Below are 21858 nucleotides of genomic sequence, written 5' to 3' on the forward strand. Positions count from 1 at the left end.
ACAACACCTGTCTGTCCCCAAGGAGACTCTCTCTATACATAACTAAGTCGTAAAGACCAGTCCAGATGAATCCAAATCGGGTCTTCAGGATGGCAACAATCAATCCGACGACCCTCGAGATGACTCCTTCACCCAGCAAGCACAACCCGCTGAAGAGTTAGAGAATGTCTCTATCTCCAAAGACCATCCAGACCGCATGGTGAAGATTGGCACTACTTTGTCACCACCCCTTCGGTTGTCGCTGATCTCATTTTTGCAAGAGAACGCCGAGGTCTTCGCTTGGTCATATAAAGATATGCCGGGCATCTCTCCCGATATCATCTGTCACCACTTGAGTATCGATCCCAAGACCAAACCAGTAAAACAGAAGCGAAGATCTTATGATGTTGAGCGATACGAGGCGATGAAAGCAGAAGTTGAAAAACTCAAGGATATAGGCTTCGTCCGTGAAGTCAATTACCCAACATGGGTAGCAAATGTTGTCCTTGTTAAGAAAAATCCGACCAAGGAAAGTCTCCTGCTTCAAAAGGTCTTGTGGAGAATGTGTGTCGACTACACCGACCTAAACAAAGGATGCCCGAAGGATAGTTTCCCTCTTCCTCTCATTGATAGACTTATAGACTCTACGGCAGGGTGTGAGCTCTTGAGCTTCATGGACGCTTATTCAGGATACAACCAAATCCTCATGAACCCCTCAGACCAAGAACACACGGCTTTCACTACTGACAGGGGACTGTATTGCTATAAAGTCATGCCTTTCGGCCTAAAGAATGCAGGAGCAACTTATCAGAGACTGGTCAATTCAATGTTCGCCGAACAGATTGGGAAGAGCATGGAAGTTTACGTTGATGATATGCTAGTCAAGAGCAAACATGCTGACCAACACATCACCAACCTATCTGAAACTTTCACCATTCTAAAGAGGTATTGAATGAGGTTGAACCCCAATAAATGTGCCTTCGGCGTGGGTTCTGGCAAACTCTTAGGCTTCATGATTAGCCAACGAGGTATTGAAGCTAACCCCGAAAAGATCAAAGCAATCCTCGACATGAAAGAGCCCGTAACTTCAAAAGATATCCAAAGCCTTACTGGTAAGGTGGCAGCCTTAACCAGATTCATCTCTAAGGCCACAGACAGATGTGCTCCTTTCTTCAAAGCACTCAAAGGAAATAAAAAGTACATTACATGGACGGAGGAATGTGCTGAGGCATTCAGGAACCTCAAAGAGTACATGAGTAAAGCCCCTCTGCTCTCCAAACCAGAAGTTGGTGACACTCTCATTATCTATCTATCGGTTTCGGCTTCAGCAGTCAGTTCTGTTCTTATTCGAAAGGACAGTGGGGTTGAAAGACCCGTCTACTACGCTAGCAAGGCTCTACAAGATGCAGAGACACAATACTCCAACATTGAGAAATTAGCTCTAGCATTGGTCATGTCTGCTCGAAAACTTCGCCCTTATTTCCAAGCACACGCCATCATCATGCTTACCAATCACCCTCTTCGACAGATACTCCAGAGTCCTGACACGTCTGGGCGAATGATCAAATGGGCGATAACATTGGGTGAGTTTGACATCTCCTACCAACCAAAACCAGCCGAAAAAGGTCAAGCAGTAGCAGATTTCATCGCCGACTTCACATATCCTGTTGACATTGCTTCCACATCTGAAGCAGTAGTTTTATTACCATCGGAAGCTTAGAGGATAGAATCAACAACCCCAGCATGGAGTCTGTATGTTGATGGCTCATCCAACCAACAGGGATGCGGAGCAGGATTAGTCCTCACTACCCCCGACAACGTGGCGATGGAATACGCTCTTCGTTTCAAATTCAAGGCATCAAACAATGAGGCCGAATACGAAGCCCTTCTAGCAGGCTTACGTTTGGCCAAGCACCTCAGGGTTAAACGAATTGATATCTTCAGTGACTCCCAATTAGTGGTCAACCAGGTCACAAACAACTTTGATGCTAAGGATAGCTCCATGGCAGCATATCTTGCGCAAACGCGACTTTTGCTCAAGCACTTCCACTACCAGATCACCCAAGTTCCTCGAGCGGCAAACAGTCATGCGGACGCTTTGGCTCGCCTCGCCTCGGCAGTGGAAGACAAAATTGGGAGAAAAATTCATGTCGAATTGTTGGCAGCACCAAGCACCATGGTCGCGGAAGTATGCAATTTACAACAAGGGGATAGTTGGATCACCCCAATTTATAAATTCCTTGCTCATGGCACCCTCCCAAATGACAAAGTCCAAGCTAAGCAGATCCGATACAAGTCTGCCCGCTACCTGATCATTAATGACCAACTCTACAAGCGCAGTTTTACCCTGCCATACCTAAGATGCCTTACACCTGCGGAGGCGGAAATTGTCCTTCGGGAAATACATGAAGGAGTCTGCGGAGATCATGCTGGGTCTCGATCCCTAGCACACAAGACTTTTCGCCAAGGATACTATTGGCCAACACTCCACCAAGATGCCATCAGAATATCTCGCTCATGTGATAAGTGTCAACGCTACGCAACTATCCCTCACTCCCCTCCCGAGCAGCTCACTCCTATGATCAGCCCTTGGCCCTTCGCCCAATGGGGACTTGATTTGATCGGCCCAATGCCTGCAGGGAAAGGCAAGGTCCGCTATGCAATCGTTGCAGTTGACTACTTCACAAAGTGGGCTGAAGTAGAACCCTTGGCAACCATTACTGAGGGAAAAATAGAGGACTTCGTATGGAAGAACATCCTCTGCAGATTCGGCATTCCCAATGCGATAGTCACGGACAATGGGCAGCAGTTCGACAACAAGAAGTTCAAGATGTTCTGCTCTAAGTTCAACATCAACTTATGTTTTGCCTCTCCAGCCCATCCCCAGTCTAATGGACAAGTCGAGGCCGTTAACAAAATAATCAAGCGCACTCTGAAAACTAGCTTGGACAAAGCTAAAGGTTGTTGGCCAGAATTCGTACCTCAAGTTCTTTGGTCATACCGCACTTCATATCGGACTTCCACAGGAGAAACTCCATTCTCACTTGCTTTTGGTACAGAAGCAGTTGTCCCGGTTGAGCTTGAGCAAGCAACATACCGAATCCAGAACTACATACAGAGTGAGAACGACAAGCAACTCACCCTCAACCTGAATCTAGTCGAGGAACACAGAAATCAGGCTCACCTGAGGAATGTCGCCTACAAGCAGCGAATCTCCAACTACTACGACTCAAGGGTCAAACCTCGCTCTTTCAAAGTGGGAGACTGGGTACTGAAGAAAAGATTACTATGTGATAGAGTCCCGAGTGAATGAACACTCAGTCCTAACTGGGACGGACCGTTCGAGGTCGTCGGCATCAGCCGCCCTGGCTCCTACAAGCTCAGAAGCTCCGACGGCAAGACCCTTGGCCATCCATGGAATGCTGACCACTTGAAGTACTATTACAAATAGACTTACATTGTACAAGTGTTAAGCTACAGCCGTTCGGCATCCTATGTAACAAAGACCATTTGGTATGAATTCAATAAAGAGGTGATTTAGCCAACCCGGCCCTAAACTCTTTTACATTCTGAGCAATGAAACACTCAAGTGTTGAAGCTTCAACGCACATGTTTCCAATACAAAATAAAATCTAAGTATATGTCAACAAGACTGTATAAATGATCTATGCAAACATAGCCAAACATTCATCAATGATAGTGCAAACACTTGAAGCTTGATAATACAAACACTTGCTTGATACTACAAACACTCATAAACATACAAAACAAAAAAAAAAAACTCTCAAGCTTATGACATGGCACATGCCATACAAACAACAAACTAGTGCAAGTAAAGTACATGCAGAAAGTGAAAGCACGTCTAGTCCTCCTCATCTGAGGTTGAACCCCTGATCATATCACTCTGAGTCCTACCGCCATTTTCTGCATCTCCGAACTCATCATCACCCTGATGACTCTGCTCATCAGCACTAGCCTCATCGCCAGACTCATCTGCACTGCTATAATAAACTGCAAGGTCGAAAGTTTCACCTTTTCGATGATGTTCATCTATTTCTTCACGGTATTTTCGAAGAACGCTTCCATCATCATAACGATCAAGGACAGCCATCCACTTTCTTTTTTCAAAATGAACTTCCCGGGTACAACGAGGTCTAAGGACATGGAGAAAAGCCTGGGAACCCAAGAACTCCTTCACAGCAGCTTCCTTCTCAGTCGGGATACTACTTTTCAGTTCAGAAACCTCAACCAAGGCACTATCCAACTCCCCTTTAACCTTGGAAACCTCGAGCATAGTTGTCTCCAACTGTTTCTTAGTCGCTTCCAACTGTACCTTGAGTCTCAAGTTCTCACCATTCCGCCTCTTCAAACTCTCAAAATGTTGATCCTTGACTTGGATGGCCTCAGCTAAAGCTTTGCTCGTCTTCCTGGCATCATTCACAAGCTGCTTATTCTCTTTCAATTTCACCTTGCACCGCTCAGCCTCTCGCAGTCTGTCGTGATACTCAGCCATGACCTGCATGACAAGACAATCATCACCACTAAAATAATGCTAATAAAGAGGAGAAAACAGGGGAATGACAAAGTAACACTCACATATGAAGACAGTTTCAACATCCGGTCGCAATCCGATTCATCTTTAGCCAAGGGCTCTCCGAGCTCATCGAAAGTGAATCGACGCCCTGCCAGGCAATTGTTGATATACCCAAAGTCCTTTGGCCGCATGGCAACCTTCAAATCCTTCCAAGGGACACTGCCAACCTCTTCCTTATCTTTACCCTTGCTGCTAGAACTAGGATCACCTTCCTGCCCAATGTGTTCCCTAACTGGAGGAAAGATGGGATTAATAGTAGGAAGAGGAGGCAGCAATCGCCTATCTTCCCCGGCAACTATGGCAGCAGCACATCCAATGGCCTCAGCTTCAGCTTTCTTCGAGGCAGCAACCTTGAGGACTTCTTCTCGAGACTTAGTTATAATAATTGGTCTCACTCGATGCTTGCGAGCTTCCTTGTGAAACAGGATGTCTTTTGAAGGAACTAACATGTGAGCTCTCCTTTTCTTGGTGCTAGTCTCCACTTTCTTGCCCACCTTCTCCACTGAACAAGGAAAATCAAAGTAAGGAATACCACATTATATATCTAAAAAAAAAAAAAAAAAAAAAGGGAAGAACAAGGATCAAGTGAGGATACAACTTACTCGCTCGTCTCTGGCACTCGGAAACTAAGGGCTGGAAACCGTACTTTCGAAACAAGGGACGTAGCTTACCCAAGTATCTATCTTCTTTAGGCACCCTCAGCACTTTCTCTACATCAGCTAGCTCCTGTCCGGAGAGTTTGATGGTGCCTCGTGTCACTGCATGAAGAAAAATCTTAGAAGCAAGAGAAAATCACGACAATAGCAAATAATGAGAAAATGGATACATTACAACCTACAGTCTGGAAGTGAGTAGGAACACGTCGCTCAGGCGTGACACCCTTAGCATGCTCCCAATCATTGTAAAGAAAGCACCAACGTTTCTTCCATGTGCAGTACGATTTTCTCTTATTAAAGACAGCACGCTCTCTCTCGCTCCGACATGCACATTCAGCATAACCAGTACATGTTTTCACCAGGCGCATCTTATAACAGTAGCGCCACTGATGGAAGGAAGGCTCACCTAATCCACACTCCATCCAAATAATATAAAACCCGATCAAGGTATCCCAGAAACCAGGGTTGAGTTGCCCAGGTGCATAACCAATAAAAGCCAGCATTCGTTGTAACCACGGATGCAAAGGTAAATTTACCCCCAAGGTCACTAATGTCTGGGTATAGAACATAACATGACCCTTGGGCGGCTCCGAAGGCAATTCTTCACAACGCACCAAACGTATTCCTACACTACGGGGGATACTACATGATTGCCTTAGGGCCTCAAGCTGCTTTTCGCTATCTAACAAGTTATTTTCTAAATGGTCTGCTGTGAACTCAGAGCGAAATATGGGTATGGCATCACAAACAACCCCCTCACCCACTCGTATGGAGGAAGAACCAATCTCGGCTAAGGTTTGACAATTGTGAGGATCAGAACGACATATGGGTATGGTGTCACAAACAACCCCCTCACCCACTAACATGGAGGAATAACCAATATTGGCTAAGGTTTGACAATTGTGAGGATCATCCAACGTTTCTTTTGTACAAGACTCTAACAAAGGCCATGAAGACTCCGACATTGCAGGCTCAAACCTAGAGCCCGAGCTAGGGGAGCCCTCATCACTAAGGCTTCCAGACTCCGACATCTACAACAAACAGAAACAAACTCTATTACTACATGAAGGATCAAAACATAAGGAAGCTCACAGGGCATGAAGAACAGCTCAACCAGTTGATTATGTTCGTCACAAAATACATGAACATTCCAACAATTCAACAAAAGGGAAAACATCCAATGTAGTGGAGAAGACTACCAACCTGAAGATGGTGCAGCAAAGCAATGCTAGAATCCCTCTCAAGAAAAAAGCACTTTGTCTTCAAAAATCACTACAAGATGAGCAAATGAAGGTAAGGTAAAGAATGGAAACTTATCCTTCTTATATATAGTTCAACATGGCTATTAACATTCAAAATTCAAATTCAAACCATGAGAAAGCCCCACATGGAGAATTTTCAAACTTCTAATATTAAGGAGTTTCAAATTTCAAATGTTTCAGTTCCCCCCTAAAAAAAAAAAAAAAATCCAAAAAAAAAAGAAAAAGGGAAGGGGGAACACAGCAGCTTCATCAATGGGATTCAACTCCCAATCTCAAAAGCTTCGCACTATGTTCATCAAGATAGTGCGAAGCACAATCAATTTATGGTGCTAACAAAAACTTCATCAATGGAGGACAAATATCAATCTCAAAGGCTTCGCACTATGTTCATCAAGATAGTGCGAAGTACAATCAATTTATGGTGCCAACAAAAGATTCATCAATGGAGGACAAATATCAATCTCAAAAGCTTCGCACTATGTTCATCAAGATAGTGCGAAGCATAATCAATTTATGGTGCCAACAAAAGCTTCATCAATGGAGGACAAATATCAATCTCAAAAGCTTCGCACTATGTTCATCAAGATAGTGCGAAGCACAATCAATTTATGGTGTCAACACCAAAGCTTCACCTATAAAGCTTCACCACCAAAGCTTCACCTATAAAGCTTCGCCAACCAAAGCTTCACCTATAAAGCTTCAACACCAAAGCTTCACTTATAAAGCTTCAACACCAAAGCTTCACTTATAAAGCTTCAACACCAAAGCTTCACTAGTCAAGCTATCTACCCAAGCACAAATCTATAGTCAATAAACCTTACCTATTAAACTATTTTCCAAACACAAAACCTTGTGGCAAATAAACAAATTTTGTTCACACAACCAAGATTCTCTTGAACTTGTACAACAACACATGAGTGCACACAAACTTTTTTGTTTTACATCCACAATATCCCTATCATAAACAGATATACAATTATATACAATCCAACCCAAGCAACCTTTTTTCTCCCTCTCCCTCTTCCGCCTCTTTCCATCTATCAAATTTCTGCAACTCCTGCTCTTCTTCAGTAGAGCTGAAGTTTGGACATCTTATAGTTCTTGAGCAGATGAACAACTTTCACGAAGGAAATGTTTCCATTTGAGCGACGGAAGTTAGAGTGATGAAGCTCCAACAAAACGACGGTCAGATTTCTGCAAGCTTCAACGCTGCTGCGGTGTTTCAAATATCTGGACATATCCAACCGTTAGTTTGTTCTGAATTTTTTATATGTTATGGAAGAGATGATGAGGAACAACTTTGTTGAAGAAAGTATGTTGATCTGAACACGACAAAATGAAGTTTCGAAGCTCGCAATAAGTCTGACGGATTAACAGAAAAATGATCCACAGTTTCTCATCATACCTGAATATCTGGAGTTTTACTACTCCGATGAATCTCAAAATTGGATATGTTGTAGTTCACCAGCTAAGGAACAACTTTGATGAAGAAAGTCTGTTGATCTGAACAAGAAAAAAATGAAGTTTTGAAGCTCACAATAAGTCTGACGGGTTAACAGCAAAATGATGAACACTTACTCAACATACCTGAATATCTGGAGTTGTACTACTCCGATGGCTCTCAACTTTATACATGTTGTAGTTCACAAGCTAAGGAACAATTTTCATGAAGACAACCTTGCGAGTTGAGCTACAGAACATGGTGTTATATTGCAGAGCTACCGCACCCTCTACGTTAACTCCTTCCTTCCCTTCCTTGGCTCCAACACCCACTTTCCTTCATCATGCCTTTGGACTCATTCAGATTTTTACGAGGACATGAAGACCTTTCCAGCAAAGAAAGGAAAAGGCAAGTCAAAAGAATAGCTAAAAGCCACCAAAAGTGACGGACAAAAGGAATAAGTGCACAGTGCCATATTGAACAAAGTCCGGGGAAATGGGGAAGAAGACACATGCAAAGGGATGAGACTTTGAGTCTCATTGTTATTATTTATCTACCTCCCAATATGCAGCAAGAATACATTGGGCTTCACAAAAAACTAAATAAAGGGGAGTGGGCACAAACATGTTCTCCTCTTTGGGCTTGCCACACAAATAACAAATGAACAAAGGCACTAGATCCCTTCTTTTCGTGGGCTTGCAAACAAATGAGCAGTTTTGGGCTACACAAAAATTTTGGGCCCTCCCAAAGCTAAACCTAGCTTGAAATATTTTTGGATAAGGCATCTATGAAAGGTGACATCAAAACAAGGCTTCGTTACTTTGACATATTAGTAGCAAGCAAGACACCTCATTCGGCAACTCTCCTCGCCTGAAGACTTGGGGGACTCCCACCATATGCTACTGCACCTTGATACTCGGAAGTCTCATAACCACTCAGTGACTTGGATTTTTCAAGTCTCCAACCGAGAAGTTTTCCTCACTCAGGAAATTAAGGGAACACTACCTCAAACTACATGCTTCACTCACAAAGCTTCAACAATACAAGTTTCGACAAAAGAAAAAATTCAGAGAACTTTCTGAAGAAGGCTTTGGTGTATTTAACACAATATGTTGAAATGGAGCAAAGCTTATTTATTAATATTTTTGATAAAGCCACAAATATGTACATATACATGAGTCAAAACAAACAAACAAAATGGAACCTTCACAAAGGTTGCTTAGGGGAAGTCTCAGCAGTCGGTAGAGCCCCAGAAAGAGAAAGCACCGGAAGGTGGTTATCCGGAGCCTCAGTACTTGACAAAACCCCAGAAGGATGAGGCATTGGAGGTTCATCATTTGAAGCTTCATTACCAGGTACAGCCCCAGAAGACGAAGGCAATAAATGCCTTTGGAACAAACCCACAAACCGCTGATGATCAAGTAAAACCTTACCATCAGATTCCTTCATCTGGTCAAGCTTCCTCTTCATGTTTGTAGCATAGTCATGGGCGAGCTGGTGCAACTGTTTATTCTCATGCTTGAGCCCTCTAATCTCCTGTTTGAGACTCATCACTTCAGCAGCCAATGATTCAACTTGGCGGGTTCTAGCAAATAGGCGTTGGGCCATATTAGACACAGAACCTGCACACTGAACACTAAGAGCCAGAGAGTCCTTAACAGCCAACTCATCAGACCGTTTGGAAAATAGTCTGTTATCTTTGGGAGTGAGAAGGTTCCTGGCCACCACTGCAGCGGTCATATCATTCTTCATCACAGAATCCCCAACGATAAGAAGACCAGTAGGGGATATGAAGGATGGGCGCCATATGTTGTCTGGAGAAGGCGTGACTGTCTCTTCTCCAAGGTTCAAGTCAAAACGACGGTCGGAGGGTCCAGACATTTTCAAATGTGTTGAAGAGGGAAGAGGTCAGACAAATCAAGATCTTAGAAGTGCAAGAATGGAGCTTCTACTGGTAGAGATTCAAGTGTGCTGTGGAACTTAATGCCAGCCTCTATAAAAATCTGCACTCGACGGAGCTTCAGAAATCGAAGAGGCATTTGCTTTCTCAAAAGTTGGGCTGCTCAGAGACCACGAGGGCCGATCTCAAAAATCGAAGAGACACCTGCTTTTTCAGCCTCGTCAGCACCTGTCACATGCACACTCAGCTTTGCGAAAATTACGGGCAATCTGTCGAAGATTTCTGATGAAATAGAAAGCACGTGAATCTTACTGTTCAATCACCGCTCTCCGCATGCACCATTAACTCCTCGGGTACCACATATAACTTTGTCAAAGATCTCTGACAAAGTTTAGGCACGAGAATTTCGAAGTTCCAGCTACCCTACTATTACCCACAAGGGTAAAGGAACAGCACCACTGCTTGACAACTGGAAAGTCCCTATGTGTGTCGACCTCCGTATTTTGCGGCAAGACAGGTTGGCAAGAACGTCCAACCTTTACTCACATTCGAGAAAAGACTCCCAACATAATTACTTTCTCAAAAACCGAAGTACCACCACTTTCCGAATCTCGAGAGTCAGATCCTCGACGGGATTGCTTGTTCGAAAACCGAAAAGGCACAACTCTCAGAACTTCGAGAGCCAGATTTCCTTAGATAAAGCTTGTCTGTAATCTTCACACGTAACATCAGCTTTCCAGATACCACATACCACTTTTTCAAAGTGCTCTGACAAAGTTAAAACACGTGAAGCTGGCAGCTCCCACTACATTACTGTAACCAAGAAGGGTAAAGGAATAGCACTACTACTTGTTATTGGGAAATCCCTATATACATCGACCTCCCTCCTCAACGGACAGGCAAACCTGCAAAAATGCTCAACCCTTTCTCGCATTCGAGAAGGCACCCTCAACATAACCTCTCGAAATACTCAGCAAATAAGCCACACCAAGAACAAGAGTATCTCATATCATCAGAGTCGAAAGCAAGAGTATCCCATATCATGTTTTCTCCCTGTCTTTGTCTTTGTCCTTGTCCACACCTGCAGGACAAGGAGAAATAGAGCAGTCAGTCGGAACCTGAAATCAAACCTCCAATCTGGAACTGACTGCCTGGAACCTTTGCCTGGTTGCTTACTTAGCATTGCTCTCGAGTACTCATCCTCAACTGTTGTCAAGGTCACGAATTCCACCGGCAAATACCTCATGACAGTTGATCAGATATTGGCTCTTTACACTGAAGCTGCCAAGCGTGGATGAGTCACTATGAAGGAATGTTCTGAAGGACCATTTAAATGCAAAGGTTGCACACCACTTCTGCCATGCAAAAGATTGAAGCAGAAGGTTCAACGGTGAGCTGAAACAGATCACTACAACATGACACATTTCCATACCACATTCATTATTCCGTCAACACCAAAAGTATCCCATATCATCGAGGTCGAACGTACTCTAGATTTGATGGACTTGTTTTGACCTTCAAATTCTTGAGTCGGCCTTATACGCTGAAGGGAACCAGAAAACCCTCTAGCACAGTTCAAGAATAAGCATGTGGAAAGTTACTTCTTCAAAAGCAAAAGTATCTCATATCATCTCTTATCCATTTGCTTCTCCTTATCCTGGCAGCTGAATGAGAGACAAGGAGAAGGAGAACAATCAACCGGAAGCCGAAGTCGAACCTCTGATCCTGGGTTGCTTGCTTGGAAGCCTGACTGCTTACCTTGTCGGTTGCTTCCTTCGACAGATCTCCTAGCACGGCGACTTGGGGGACTTCTACTATAAGGTTTGTATCGCACTTGACCAAGCCCGAAACTACAAGTAAGCTCCAAGTGAAATTGATACATTACCTTGTGCATCTCTACCGGTGAAGGACACCACCCCTGAATGGAGGAAGCGTACTTCTAGAGAAGATGTCACATCTACCTATGAGAAAGATAAAGCAAGTGGAGACGATACCACACCTCAGTACTTAGAAGTTTCGTGATTACTCAGCGGCTTAGATCTTGCAAGTCCCCAACCGAGGAGCTTCCCTCACTCGGGAACTTAAGGGAGCACTGTTTGTACCATACTTGACCAATCCCGAAACTACTGAGCACCGGTCAACGTTATACCGTCAAGGATCCAGAAGAGCTTCCCTTCAACCAGGAGGCCAATCACAGCGCGACACGTGTCGACATCAGAAGCCAATCACATCGCGACACGTGTCAACATCAGAAGCCAATCACAACATGACACGTGTCAATGTCAGAACAAAACTAGAAACTCTCTTCTATAAATAGGGGTCATACTCCCACAATAATCTCTAATGTCATTTTGTACTAAAACTATTCACTAGAACTCACTAAACCAGAGCTTGAACCTATGTATTTGTGTAAACCCTTCACAATTAATGAGAACTCCTCTACTCCGTGGACGTAGCCAATCTGGGTGAACCACGTACATCCTGTGTTTGCTTCTTTGTCTCTATTCATTTACGTACTTATCCTCACTAGTGACCGAAGCAACCAAGCGAAGGTCACAAAACCTGACACTTTCTGTTGTACCAAAGTCCTTGCTGATTTTGTGCATCAACAACTGACTTTTCAAACAAAATAAAAGCCATACATCCACACTTGAATCTGTCAACCAAATTGATCAAATCCACACGTAGAATGAGAGGCTGATCTGTGGCATAGGCTAAAGTCTATCTTCCAGATTGCTGACTTTTCAAACAAGATAAAAGCCACACGTCTATACGCCACACTTAAATCTGTCAACCAAACTGATCCAATCCACACGTAGATTAAGAGACTATATGTGGCATAGGCTAAAACCTATCTTCCATATGGCTGACTTTTCAAACAAAATAAAAGCCACACGTCCACACTTGAATCTGTCAACCAAACTGATCAAATCCAAACGTAGAATGAGAGGCTGATTTGTGGCATAGGCTAAAGCCTATCTTCCAGATGGCTGACTTTTCAAACAAGATAAAAGCCACACGTCCACACGTCCACACTTGAATCTGCCAACCAAACTGATCCAATCCACACGTCCACACGCCACATGTCACATCACGGCCTGGGCTCGACTCCGCCATAGCACGATATTGTCCGCTTTGGGCCCTGACCACGCTCTTAAGATTTTGTTTATGAGAACTCACGCGAGAACTTCCCAGTGGGTCACCCATCTTAGGATTGCTCTTGCACCATTCTCGCTTAACTTCAGAGTTCCTACGAAACCCGAAGCCAATGAGCGATTGGCTATGATACCAAATTGTCAAATCCCGGCCAAGCTCCACCACACCCCGAGCTCGACTCCACTGTAGCACGATATTGTCTGCTTTGGGCCCCGACCACGCCCTCACAGTTTTGTTTCTGGGAACTCACGCAAGAACTTCCCAGTAGGTCACCCATCATAGGATTGCTCTCACGCCATTCTCATTTGACTTCGGAGTTCCTACGGGTTTAAGCCATTGAGCTCCAAAAATGCCTCGTGCTAGGTAAAGATGTGAATATACATATGAGGCTTACAGGATCCACACCATTGGGCGATGTGGGATCTTACACCACACATCCCAAATCAATTTGAATTGTACTGTTTGCTTGGAGATATAATTATGTCCTTTATTTTATCAAACCCATATTTGCATAAGGAGTCAAAATCATGCATTCCACATGGCAAGAATCAAAAGGCATATACCATTTGTATTCATGTGATAATCATCCCATCCTACTACATCATCTGATGTCGCGCCTTAATGCACATCCATATTCCATCATATTCCATCATATTTTGGGGTATAATTATTCGAGTATATATAATTATTATAATTATTATAGTTTATTTAATATATATATATATATATATATATTATAGTTTTTAGGGGTATAAAATTGTTAAATTAATATATATTATTTTTTATATTATTTTTTTAGGGTTATAAAAATATAAAATTAATATTCTGTTTATCGTATTTCGTGTTACCCACGTGTATACCCGAACCAACCCGTTATCTTAACAGGTGCTTATCGGGTTACCCGATAACGATTCGATTCGTTATCGTGTCGACCCGAACACCTGTTAATTTCGTGTCGTGTCGTATCAGGTTATCGGGTCGTGTCAGAAATTACCAGGCCTGCTCAAATATACAAATTACCGAAATTTAATATATTCCTACTTTCTAGTGGCAATGTGTGGGGGATGAGTTTTACTTTGCTTTTGCTACTAAGACTAGTTCATAGTGTTTTTTCGTTTGTCATTTTCTTAGGGGCATTGCTTTACAGTTAAAAAGTTTAATTTAATTTAGTATTTGAGCGCAAAAAAGGTGCTTTTTCCGGACAAAATCATCGCATAGACGTCCTTAATTTTCAAAAGACGAATAAAGTAATTCAGACGACGCGTTTTATGTAGGGGTGGGTTCAAATAACCGAAAACCGAAAAAAACCGAAAACCAAACCGAACCGAGGCCGAAAAAAACCGAACCGAAACTGCCAAACCGAACCGAACCGAATCTGGTTGGTTCGGTTTCGGTTTTTAAGGTTCGGAAACCGAACCAAACCGAACCGAACCGAATAGATATATATATTTAATTTTTTTTCAATATTATAAATACTTTAGTGATACAATCATAACAAGACATAACCTGTTACCAAGTTGGTTTGCTTGAAACTTTTCAAGCCCCTGCGCATGGGTTCGAATCCTCATGCCTCCAGGGTTTTAGAAAAGATTTTTAGTTTTTTTTGAGCAATCAACAAACCTTTTAACTTAAAATTAAATATAAATACTTAAAACCTGCTGCTGTGAGGAATCGAACCCCTTCCGTCCAGGGGGATAATTCCTTCACGCCAACTTGACTGTAGGCTTGCTGTTGTCATATTTGTACCAGTATATGATTTATAGGTATTCTAATGTTGTGGTTGTTTTGCATTTTTTTGAGGAAAAAAAAAAAACCGAAAAAAAACCGAAACCGAACCGAAAAAAAAACCGAACCGAAAAAAATTTGGGCCGAACCGAAATTTCGGTTTGGTTTCGGTTTTGGCAAAAAACCGAACCGAAAAGAACCGAACCCAGCCCTAGTTTTATGAGCTCCACCACTCTTCAATGCTTTTCCCCTATTGAAAAAGGCCACTTGCAGGTGAAGAAAATGTGTGCAAATAAACTAGTTGTTAGTTATTGATGGTGCACTTGCATATGAGAGAGCACGTGCAGAAAAATTAGTTATTAGTGATCGAGAATGCACTTTTCTTTTGTTTGATTTACTTTTTTCGTTTTTGAATAAGTTAAATGATAAACTCAATTATTGTTCCACTACTGAAATTAGGTTACAAAATTCAACGTTAAAAGGAGCATGTGATTGAAAAAAGTCCCTTGTAGATTGAAGAGCGTGCGCGTGAGGAAACTAGTTATTTGTTATTGAAAATGGACTTGCAGATGAGAAAGAGCGAGCTAAACTATTAGTCATTGGTTATCGCAAATGAAGTTGAAGAAGGAAAACCAAGAATGCAGTTAAAGAAGGACAAGCGAGTGGGAAACAAGGGTAATGCTAGTGAAGAAAAATTATTAGTCATCGAGAATGCATTTGAAGAAAAATTAATTATTGGTCATCGAGAATGTACTTGTATATGAGAGTGTGTGCAAAAAAATTAGTTATTAGTTATCGAAAATCAGTTAAAGAAGGAAAAGTATGTATCCGACCCAAAAATAAAGAAGGAAAAGTAGGTGCGAAACACTGGAGAGTGGCGGAGCCCATAAAACGCGTTGTTTTTTTTTTTAAATTTGTGACGACTTTGCTATGATTTTTATCCACAATGGAAAAATATTTTTCTTTTGCTCAAATGCAAAATTAAATTAAACTTTTTAGCTGTAAAGCAATGCCCCTAAGAGAATGACAAATGAAAAAAACTATGAGGTCATCTTTTAGTAGCAAAACCGGAGTAAAACTCATCCCTGCACACCAAACTCTTCATCTTTCAGATTCCGATCCGACGACGACACAGTTGTGACCATGGCTGAGTTGGCGGCAGGAGCTTTTCTCTCTTCTTTCCTCTCTGTTTTGTTTGACCGGATGGATCGCATTTTCCCTCACTCAGAAAAACTAATCACACTCCTTAATTAAAAATAAAAATAAAAATAAATATTAGTTAAAAATCTAGATGGTCAATGATTGAAGTGGCAAAGTCATTTTTCAATCAAGAACTATCCCGCAAGTTGGATAGTATTGTCTCTATCCCAGCAGGTGTCGTCCCAAAAAAAGTATAGGTAAAAGTTAAAAATCTCCAACTGGCCGACCCATAAACCGCGTTGCATTTTCCCACTTTAATATTTTAGCATCAAAACAAAACTCATTGAAAAATCCCATTTGGAAAACGTTGACGGATATCTGAACGATCTGAAAGCTCTGAACTACTTGCAAAGCGTCATTCAAGCAAAACTAGCTCATCCTCACAATTCCAAACTCTTTCTTCATTCTTCAGATTCCTATCCGACGACGACTCAGTTGTGATCATGGCTGAGTTGGTGGGCGGAGCTTTTCTCTCTTCTTTCCTCTCTGTTTTGTTCGACCGGATGGCTTCCCGTCCCGTCCTCGATTTCATCTCTGGGAAGAAAAACAACAACGAGCTGCTCATGATGCAGTTGAAGATCAAGTTGCTCGCTGCTAACAAGCTGGTTGACGATGCCGAGGAGAAGCAGATGACAAGCCCGACCGTGAGGAAGTGGCTCGACGATCTCAAAGATGCTATCTACTGTGTAGGGGAGTTGCTGGACTAGATCAACACTGAAGCTCTTCGACGCCAGCTGGAAGGTGACGGTGACCATTCTCCTGCAGCTAGCAGCAGCATAAGCAGGTTCATGAAATCAGTATTCAAGTCTTCTTCTCCGTCCGATGAATTTCACAACTCTCTTGAACCGAAGATATCAAACATTCTGGGAGTGTTAGACCTTATTCTCAATGAAAAAGACGTTCTTGGTCTGAAAGAAGGAGTTCAACATAGACCACAAGACACAACTCGTCAAACTACTTCTCGGGTCGATGAGTCTGGCGTCTTCGGAAGGGAAAAAGACAGAGAAACGATTCTTAAAGCATTGCGTTCGGATGATACGACTGGCGCTAAGATAGGAGTTCTTCCCATCGTGGGCATGGGAGGGATCGGGAAGTCCACCCTTGCTCAACTTGTGTACAAAGATGTCAAGGATGACTTTGATGTCCAAGCATGGGTTTGTGTCGGAGAAGAATTTGGTATTCTTCAAATAGCGCAAACAATATATGGGAGGATCACGGATCAAACTTGCGGGATCACAGATCTGGATCTGCTTTCTGAAAGGTTGGAGAAGGTTTTGACAGGAAAAAAGTTCCTCTTCGTTCTTGATGATGTCTGGAGTGAGGATTATCTTCTTTGGAAAAACTTGATGACTCACTTCAATAGTTGCGGAGTTCACGGAAGTAAGATCATTGTCACAACACGCCAAAGAAGCGTTGCATCTATCACCGGGACTCTTTCGACGCATGATCTACAGATAATATCTGAGGACAATTCTTGGTTGTTATTTTCAAAGCATGCCTTCACAAATGCCAGTGTTGTTGGCGCACATCCGGAGCTTGAAGTCATTGGAAGACAAATTGTTAAGAAGTGTCAAGGCCTTCCTTTAGCTATAAAATCATTAGGGGGTCTATTACACTCTAATTCAAACCCAAAGGAATGGGAAAAGATATTGAAGAGTGACTTGTGGAAGTTGTCGAACGATAAGATTTTGCCGGCTCTATGGTTAAGCTATCATTATCTTCCACCACATCTCAAGCGTTGTTTTGCTTATTGTTCGATATTTCCAAAAGATGACAAATATATGGATAAAGCAAATTTGATCTTATTGTGGATGGCCGAAGACCTCTTACAATCGAACGAGGAGGGCGCATTGGATCCGGAAGAAGTTGGAAGTGATTACTTTGATATTCTAGTATCAAGGTCTTTCTTTCAACATTCAATAGACGAGGATGGTGAGTCATGTTTCACCATGCATGACCTTATCAATGATTTAGCAAAGTTTGTAGCTGGAGAATTTTGTTTACGATTGGAGGAAAATCAGCGGCCCAACAAAAATATATGCAAAACTCGTCACTTTTCATTCATGAAATTTGGAGGTCATGGCATTCAGAAATTTGAGGCGCTGGATGAGGCTAAGTACTTGCACACCTTTCTACAACTTCAACCCCAATATGGAGGCAATAAGTTGGTAGTGAACTACACGCTTGTTGATTTATTACCAAATCTACCATGTTTAAGAGTGCTCAAGTTATCAGGTTGGGATATTCGTGAGTTACCTAGCTCAATTGGCAACTTAAAACAATTAAGGCATTTGGACGTGTCGCAGACTCGCATAAGAGAATTACCTGAGACGGTGTGCACCTTGTACAATTTACAGACCTTGTTATTGGTTGAATGTCTTCATCTGAATCAACTACCATCCAATTTGGGAAGGCTAATCAACTTCCGCCATCTCCATATCAGTCACACAGAGATTGAAAATATGCCTGCAGGGATGTGTAATTTGAAAAATCTCCAAACATTAAGCGATTTTGTGGTGGACAAACAAACAACTCAAAGGATTGGACAGTTAAAAGAACTTCAGCATTTGCGCGGAGATCTTACAATCTCAGGAGTTGGTAACGTTAAGGGGAATGCTTTGGAGGCAGATATCATGAGCAACAAGGAGTATCTAGACAAACTTGTTTTGAGATGGGAAGGAGGTTCTGATGCTAGTAATCATGATCCAGAAAATGACATAGAAGTGCTCAACAAGCTCCGACCTCATACAAACCTCAAACAACTTGAGATTGTATCTTACGGGGGTTTAAGATTTCCAAGTTGGTTAGGAGATCCATATTTCTCTAAACTAGCTTTTATTAGACTTGAAGATTGCAAACATTGCTGCTTATTGTCACCACTTGGGCAACTACCCTCCCTCAAAGAGCTTCATATTCGATGGATGAATAACGTGGTTGAGATTGGTAGCGAGTTTTACGGTAATGATACTTGTGGGATTACTCCATTTAGATCTCTACAACATTTGTCATTGAAAAATATGTTGGAGTGCGAAAAGTGGTCATATTACGATGGAAGTAGAGGCAACACCACAATACTGTTTCCTAATCTTCGTGAGCTTGAACTGAGAAGATGTCCCAAGCTAACTGAGATGGTACCGTTGGAGAAGCTGCCAAGGCTTGAAAGGGTAAAATTGTATGACCTGGAATCCTTCAGTGGTTCACTTGCACATGTGGAATCTGAATGCCCTAAATTCCTCTCCCTCGTTTGCTTGCAAATAGAGATCTGCCCAAATTTTGTATGTTTTCCGGATGGAGGGATGGATGCACCCAAATTGGAGAAGCTGCGTATCTCTCAATGCAAGAAATTGAGGTCTTTACCAGAAAAAATGGATACCCTTCTACCGTCTCTTCAGGAATTGAAAGTGCTCGACTGTCCAGAAGTGGAATCAATTCCTCAATGAGGGTTGCCCTCAAATTTACAAGACCTTTCTTTTGAGTGTCGTAGAAAACTCGCTGCAAACGGCTCACTGTGGGGTTTAACAAGTCTCAACTCTCTTAGAAGGTTGGACATCAGATTCAGTGAAGAAGGTGGAGAAGAAATGGGATGTTCGTTTCCGAAAGAGGGTTTGCTGCCCGCCACTCTCACTAGTCTCTCCAAGGCAAGGTTTTGAGACAACTCACCTCTCTTGAAGACCTCAGAATAGAAGGATGCCCTGAGCTCCAGGGCTTTCCAGAAGAAGCGCCCAAATCTCTGAAAAGCTTGACTATTATGGAGTGCCCTAATATCGGGTGCTTGCCAGGAGAATGGCTTCCCACATCTCTTTCTCGACTGAATATCTGTAGGTGTCCGCTGCTAGAAGAACGATTCCGAAGAGAGACGGGGTAAGATTGGCCAAAGATTTCTCACATCCGAAATATATATAGAATACATGTCCTTGAGATTAGTACTTGCCGAACTCTCTCTCTCTCAATCAGGTGTGTGTGTCTATATGTATATATGCAAATCATTTGAATGACCCAAAACACTTTAGTTGGGTACTTTTCTGATGGTTATTTTTTTACTGCTATTTTTTTTAGTATGTTTGGTTAGTACTCCAGCTCCAGGCTCATTATCATTGTATGTAAGTTGTCTCGATCCATCCGATTTGTGTGGTCAGTTTAATCAAGAGAGCTTTAATGAAAAGAATTTAAATTAAGTTTAATTTAATAAAAAATCACCTTAAATTATTTTTTAACTAAAAAGCTTCATATTTAATCGTAAGGACAAACTAATTTATATTAGGTCCTACAAACAGTAAAAGACATTGGCTGAATTAAAAAGCCGAACATGCAATATTTTTTTTTTTACATCCATGCCCATGACTGAAACTTCATTCTGCCAGCCCAATTCCGTTAGAAATAATTTTTTCTTTATTTACAGGTATGTCACTACCTCATTAAAACCTAAATATCATATGAAAATGAAAATTTTAAAAGTTTCCATGAATTCTCCCATCAGGACGTCCCTGATCGTAGCATTAAGTGATTTGACTCTTAAATAAATACAAAAATAAGCTATTATCATCAATGTTACCTATTATTCATGTTTTAAATAAGAATGCATCTTAATAATCAAGCAGCGTGAATAAAATCAAATTAATCTTATAGTTCGACTACAAAACAAAACCAGCACATGAAATTAAAATTACATAGTAGCAATTTCCCATACAAGTGGCCTTGTTATTTTTTTATTTTTTTTATACAAATCAATTTGGAAATCTTATTATTTTCATCCTCATCCTACAATGTTGCACGATGATTTGAACTGTTTATCTTTAGGTCATCATTTAAAAACCATCCTTACAAAAAGCTAAATGCATTCAAAAGTTTTTGCTCATGTAACGATTATTCAATAATTCTTCTGAACATTGAAATTATGACAATATTATTCTAAAATGGTTTGACGATATCTTGTTTGGTTCTTTTGTTGCAAAGTTGCTCTTTAAAAAGTGGCCTATATAACATACGGTTTTGATCATTGAGTGACATTGCTTGATCATAAAAAAGAAATGAGAAAGTAGAAAGAAAAAATTTCACAATAAACTACAACAACAACAACAACAAAGCATTTTCCCACTAAGTGGGGTCGGCTATATGAAACCTAGAACGCCATTGCGCTCGGTTTTGTGTCATGTCCTCCGTTAGATCTAAGTACTCTAAGTCTTTTCTTAGAGTCTCTTCCAAAGTTTTCCTAGGTCTTCCTCTACCCCTTCGGCCCTGAACCTCTGTCCCGTATTCACATCTTCGAACCGGAGCGTCAGTCGGCCTTCTTTGCACATGTCCAAATCACCGGAGCCGATTTTCTCTCATCTTTCCTACAATTTCGGCTACTCCTACCTTACCTCGGATATCCTCATTCCCAATCTTATCATTTCTCGTGTGCCCACACATCCCACGAAGCATCCTCATCTCCGCTACACCCATTTTGTGTACGTGTTGATGCTTCATCACCCAACATTCTGTGCCATACAACATCGCTGGCCTTATTGCCGTCCTATAAAATTTTCCCTTGAGCTTCAGTGGGCTACAACGGTCACACAACACGCCGGATGCACTATTTCCATCCAGCTCGTATTCTATGGTTGAGATCTCCATCTAATTCTCCGTTCTCTTGCAAGATAGATCCTAGGTAGCGAAAACGGTCACTTTTTGTGATCTTCGCTAGATTGCTCCGGTCATTAGTGTGGATAAGTATATAAATGGATAGAGATAGGAAAGCAAACACAAGATGTACGTGGTTCACCCAGATTGGCTACATCCACGGAATAGAAGAGTTCTCATTAATTGTGAAGGGTTTACACAAGTACATAGGTTCAAGCTCTCCTTTAGTGAGTACAAGTGAATGATTTAGTACAAATGACATTAGGAAATATTGTGGGAGAATGATCTCGTAATCACGAAACTTCTAAGTATCGGAGTGTGGTGTC

General features: G+C 41.9%; 2 protein-coding genes and 2 long non-coding RNA genes across 11 annotated transcripts in view; 2 read left to right on the plus strand and 2 right to left on the minus strand.

Annotated features, from left to right (window-relative positions):
- Window positions 1-19953, plus strand: part of LOC126632738 (uncharacterized) — a 53231-nt gene extending 33278 nt beyond the window's left edge. The window contains exon 2 of the long non-coding RNA XR_007626806.1: window positions 19263-19953. This is a non-coding gene — a long non-coding RNA (uncharacterized LOC126632738). The remainder of the gene's footprint in view (window positions 1-19262) is intronic.
- Window positions 1-21858, plus strand: part of LOC126632727 (putative disease resistance protein At3g14460) — a 234279-nt gene that overhangs the window by 178564 nt on the left and 33857 nt on the right. The window lies entirely within an intron of this gene.
- The window catches only part of LOC126632739 (uncharacterized), a 165471-nt gene that overhangs the window by 111160 nt on the left and 32453 nt on the right, over window positions 1-21858 (minus strand). The window lies entirely within an intron of this gene.
- On the minus strand, window positions 3842-6513 carry LOC126632730 (uncharacterized). Of its 2 annotated transcripts, none has more exons than XM_050303198.1 (4): window positions 6433-6513; window positions 5176-5331; window positions 4576-5075; window positions 3842-4495 (listed from the first exon to the last, which is right to left on the minus strand). In XM_050303198.1, coding segments are annotated over exons 2-4 (1155 nt in total). In that variant the 5' UTR covers window positions 5177-5331; window positions 6433-6513. The 2 variants fall into 2 exon arrangements, with proteins under 2 accessions (XP_050159155.1, XP_050159154.1); XM_050303197.1 differs by lacking the exon at window positions 6433-6513 and adding an exon at window positions 5408-6174.

The sequence above is a fragment of the Malus sylvestris genome, chromosome 8 (assembly GCF_916048215.2).
Source record: "Malus sylvestris chromosome 8, drMalSylv7.2, whole genome shotgun sequence".
In the NCBI taxonomy this organism is placed as follows: Eukaryota; Viridiplantae; Streptophyta; class Magnoliopsida; order Rosales; family Rosaceae; genus Malus; species Malus sylvestris.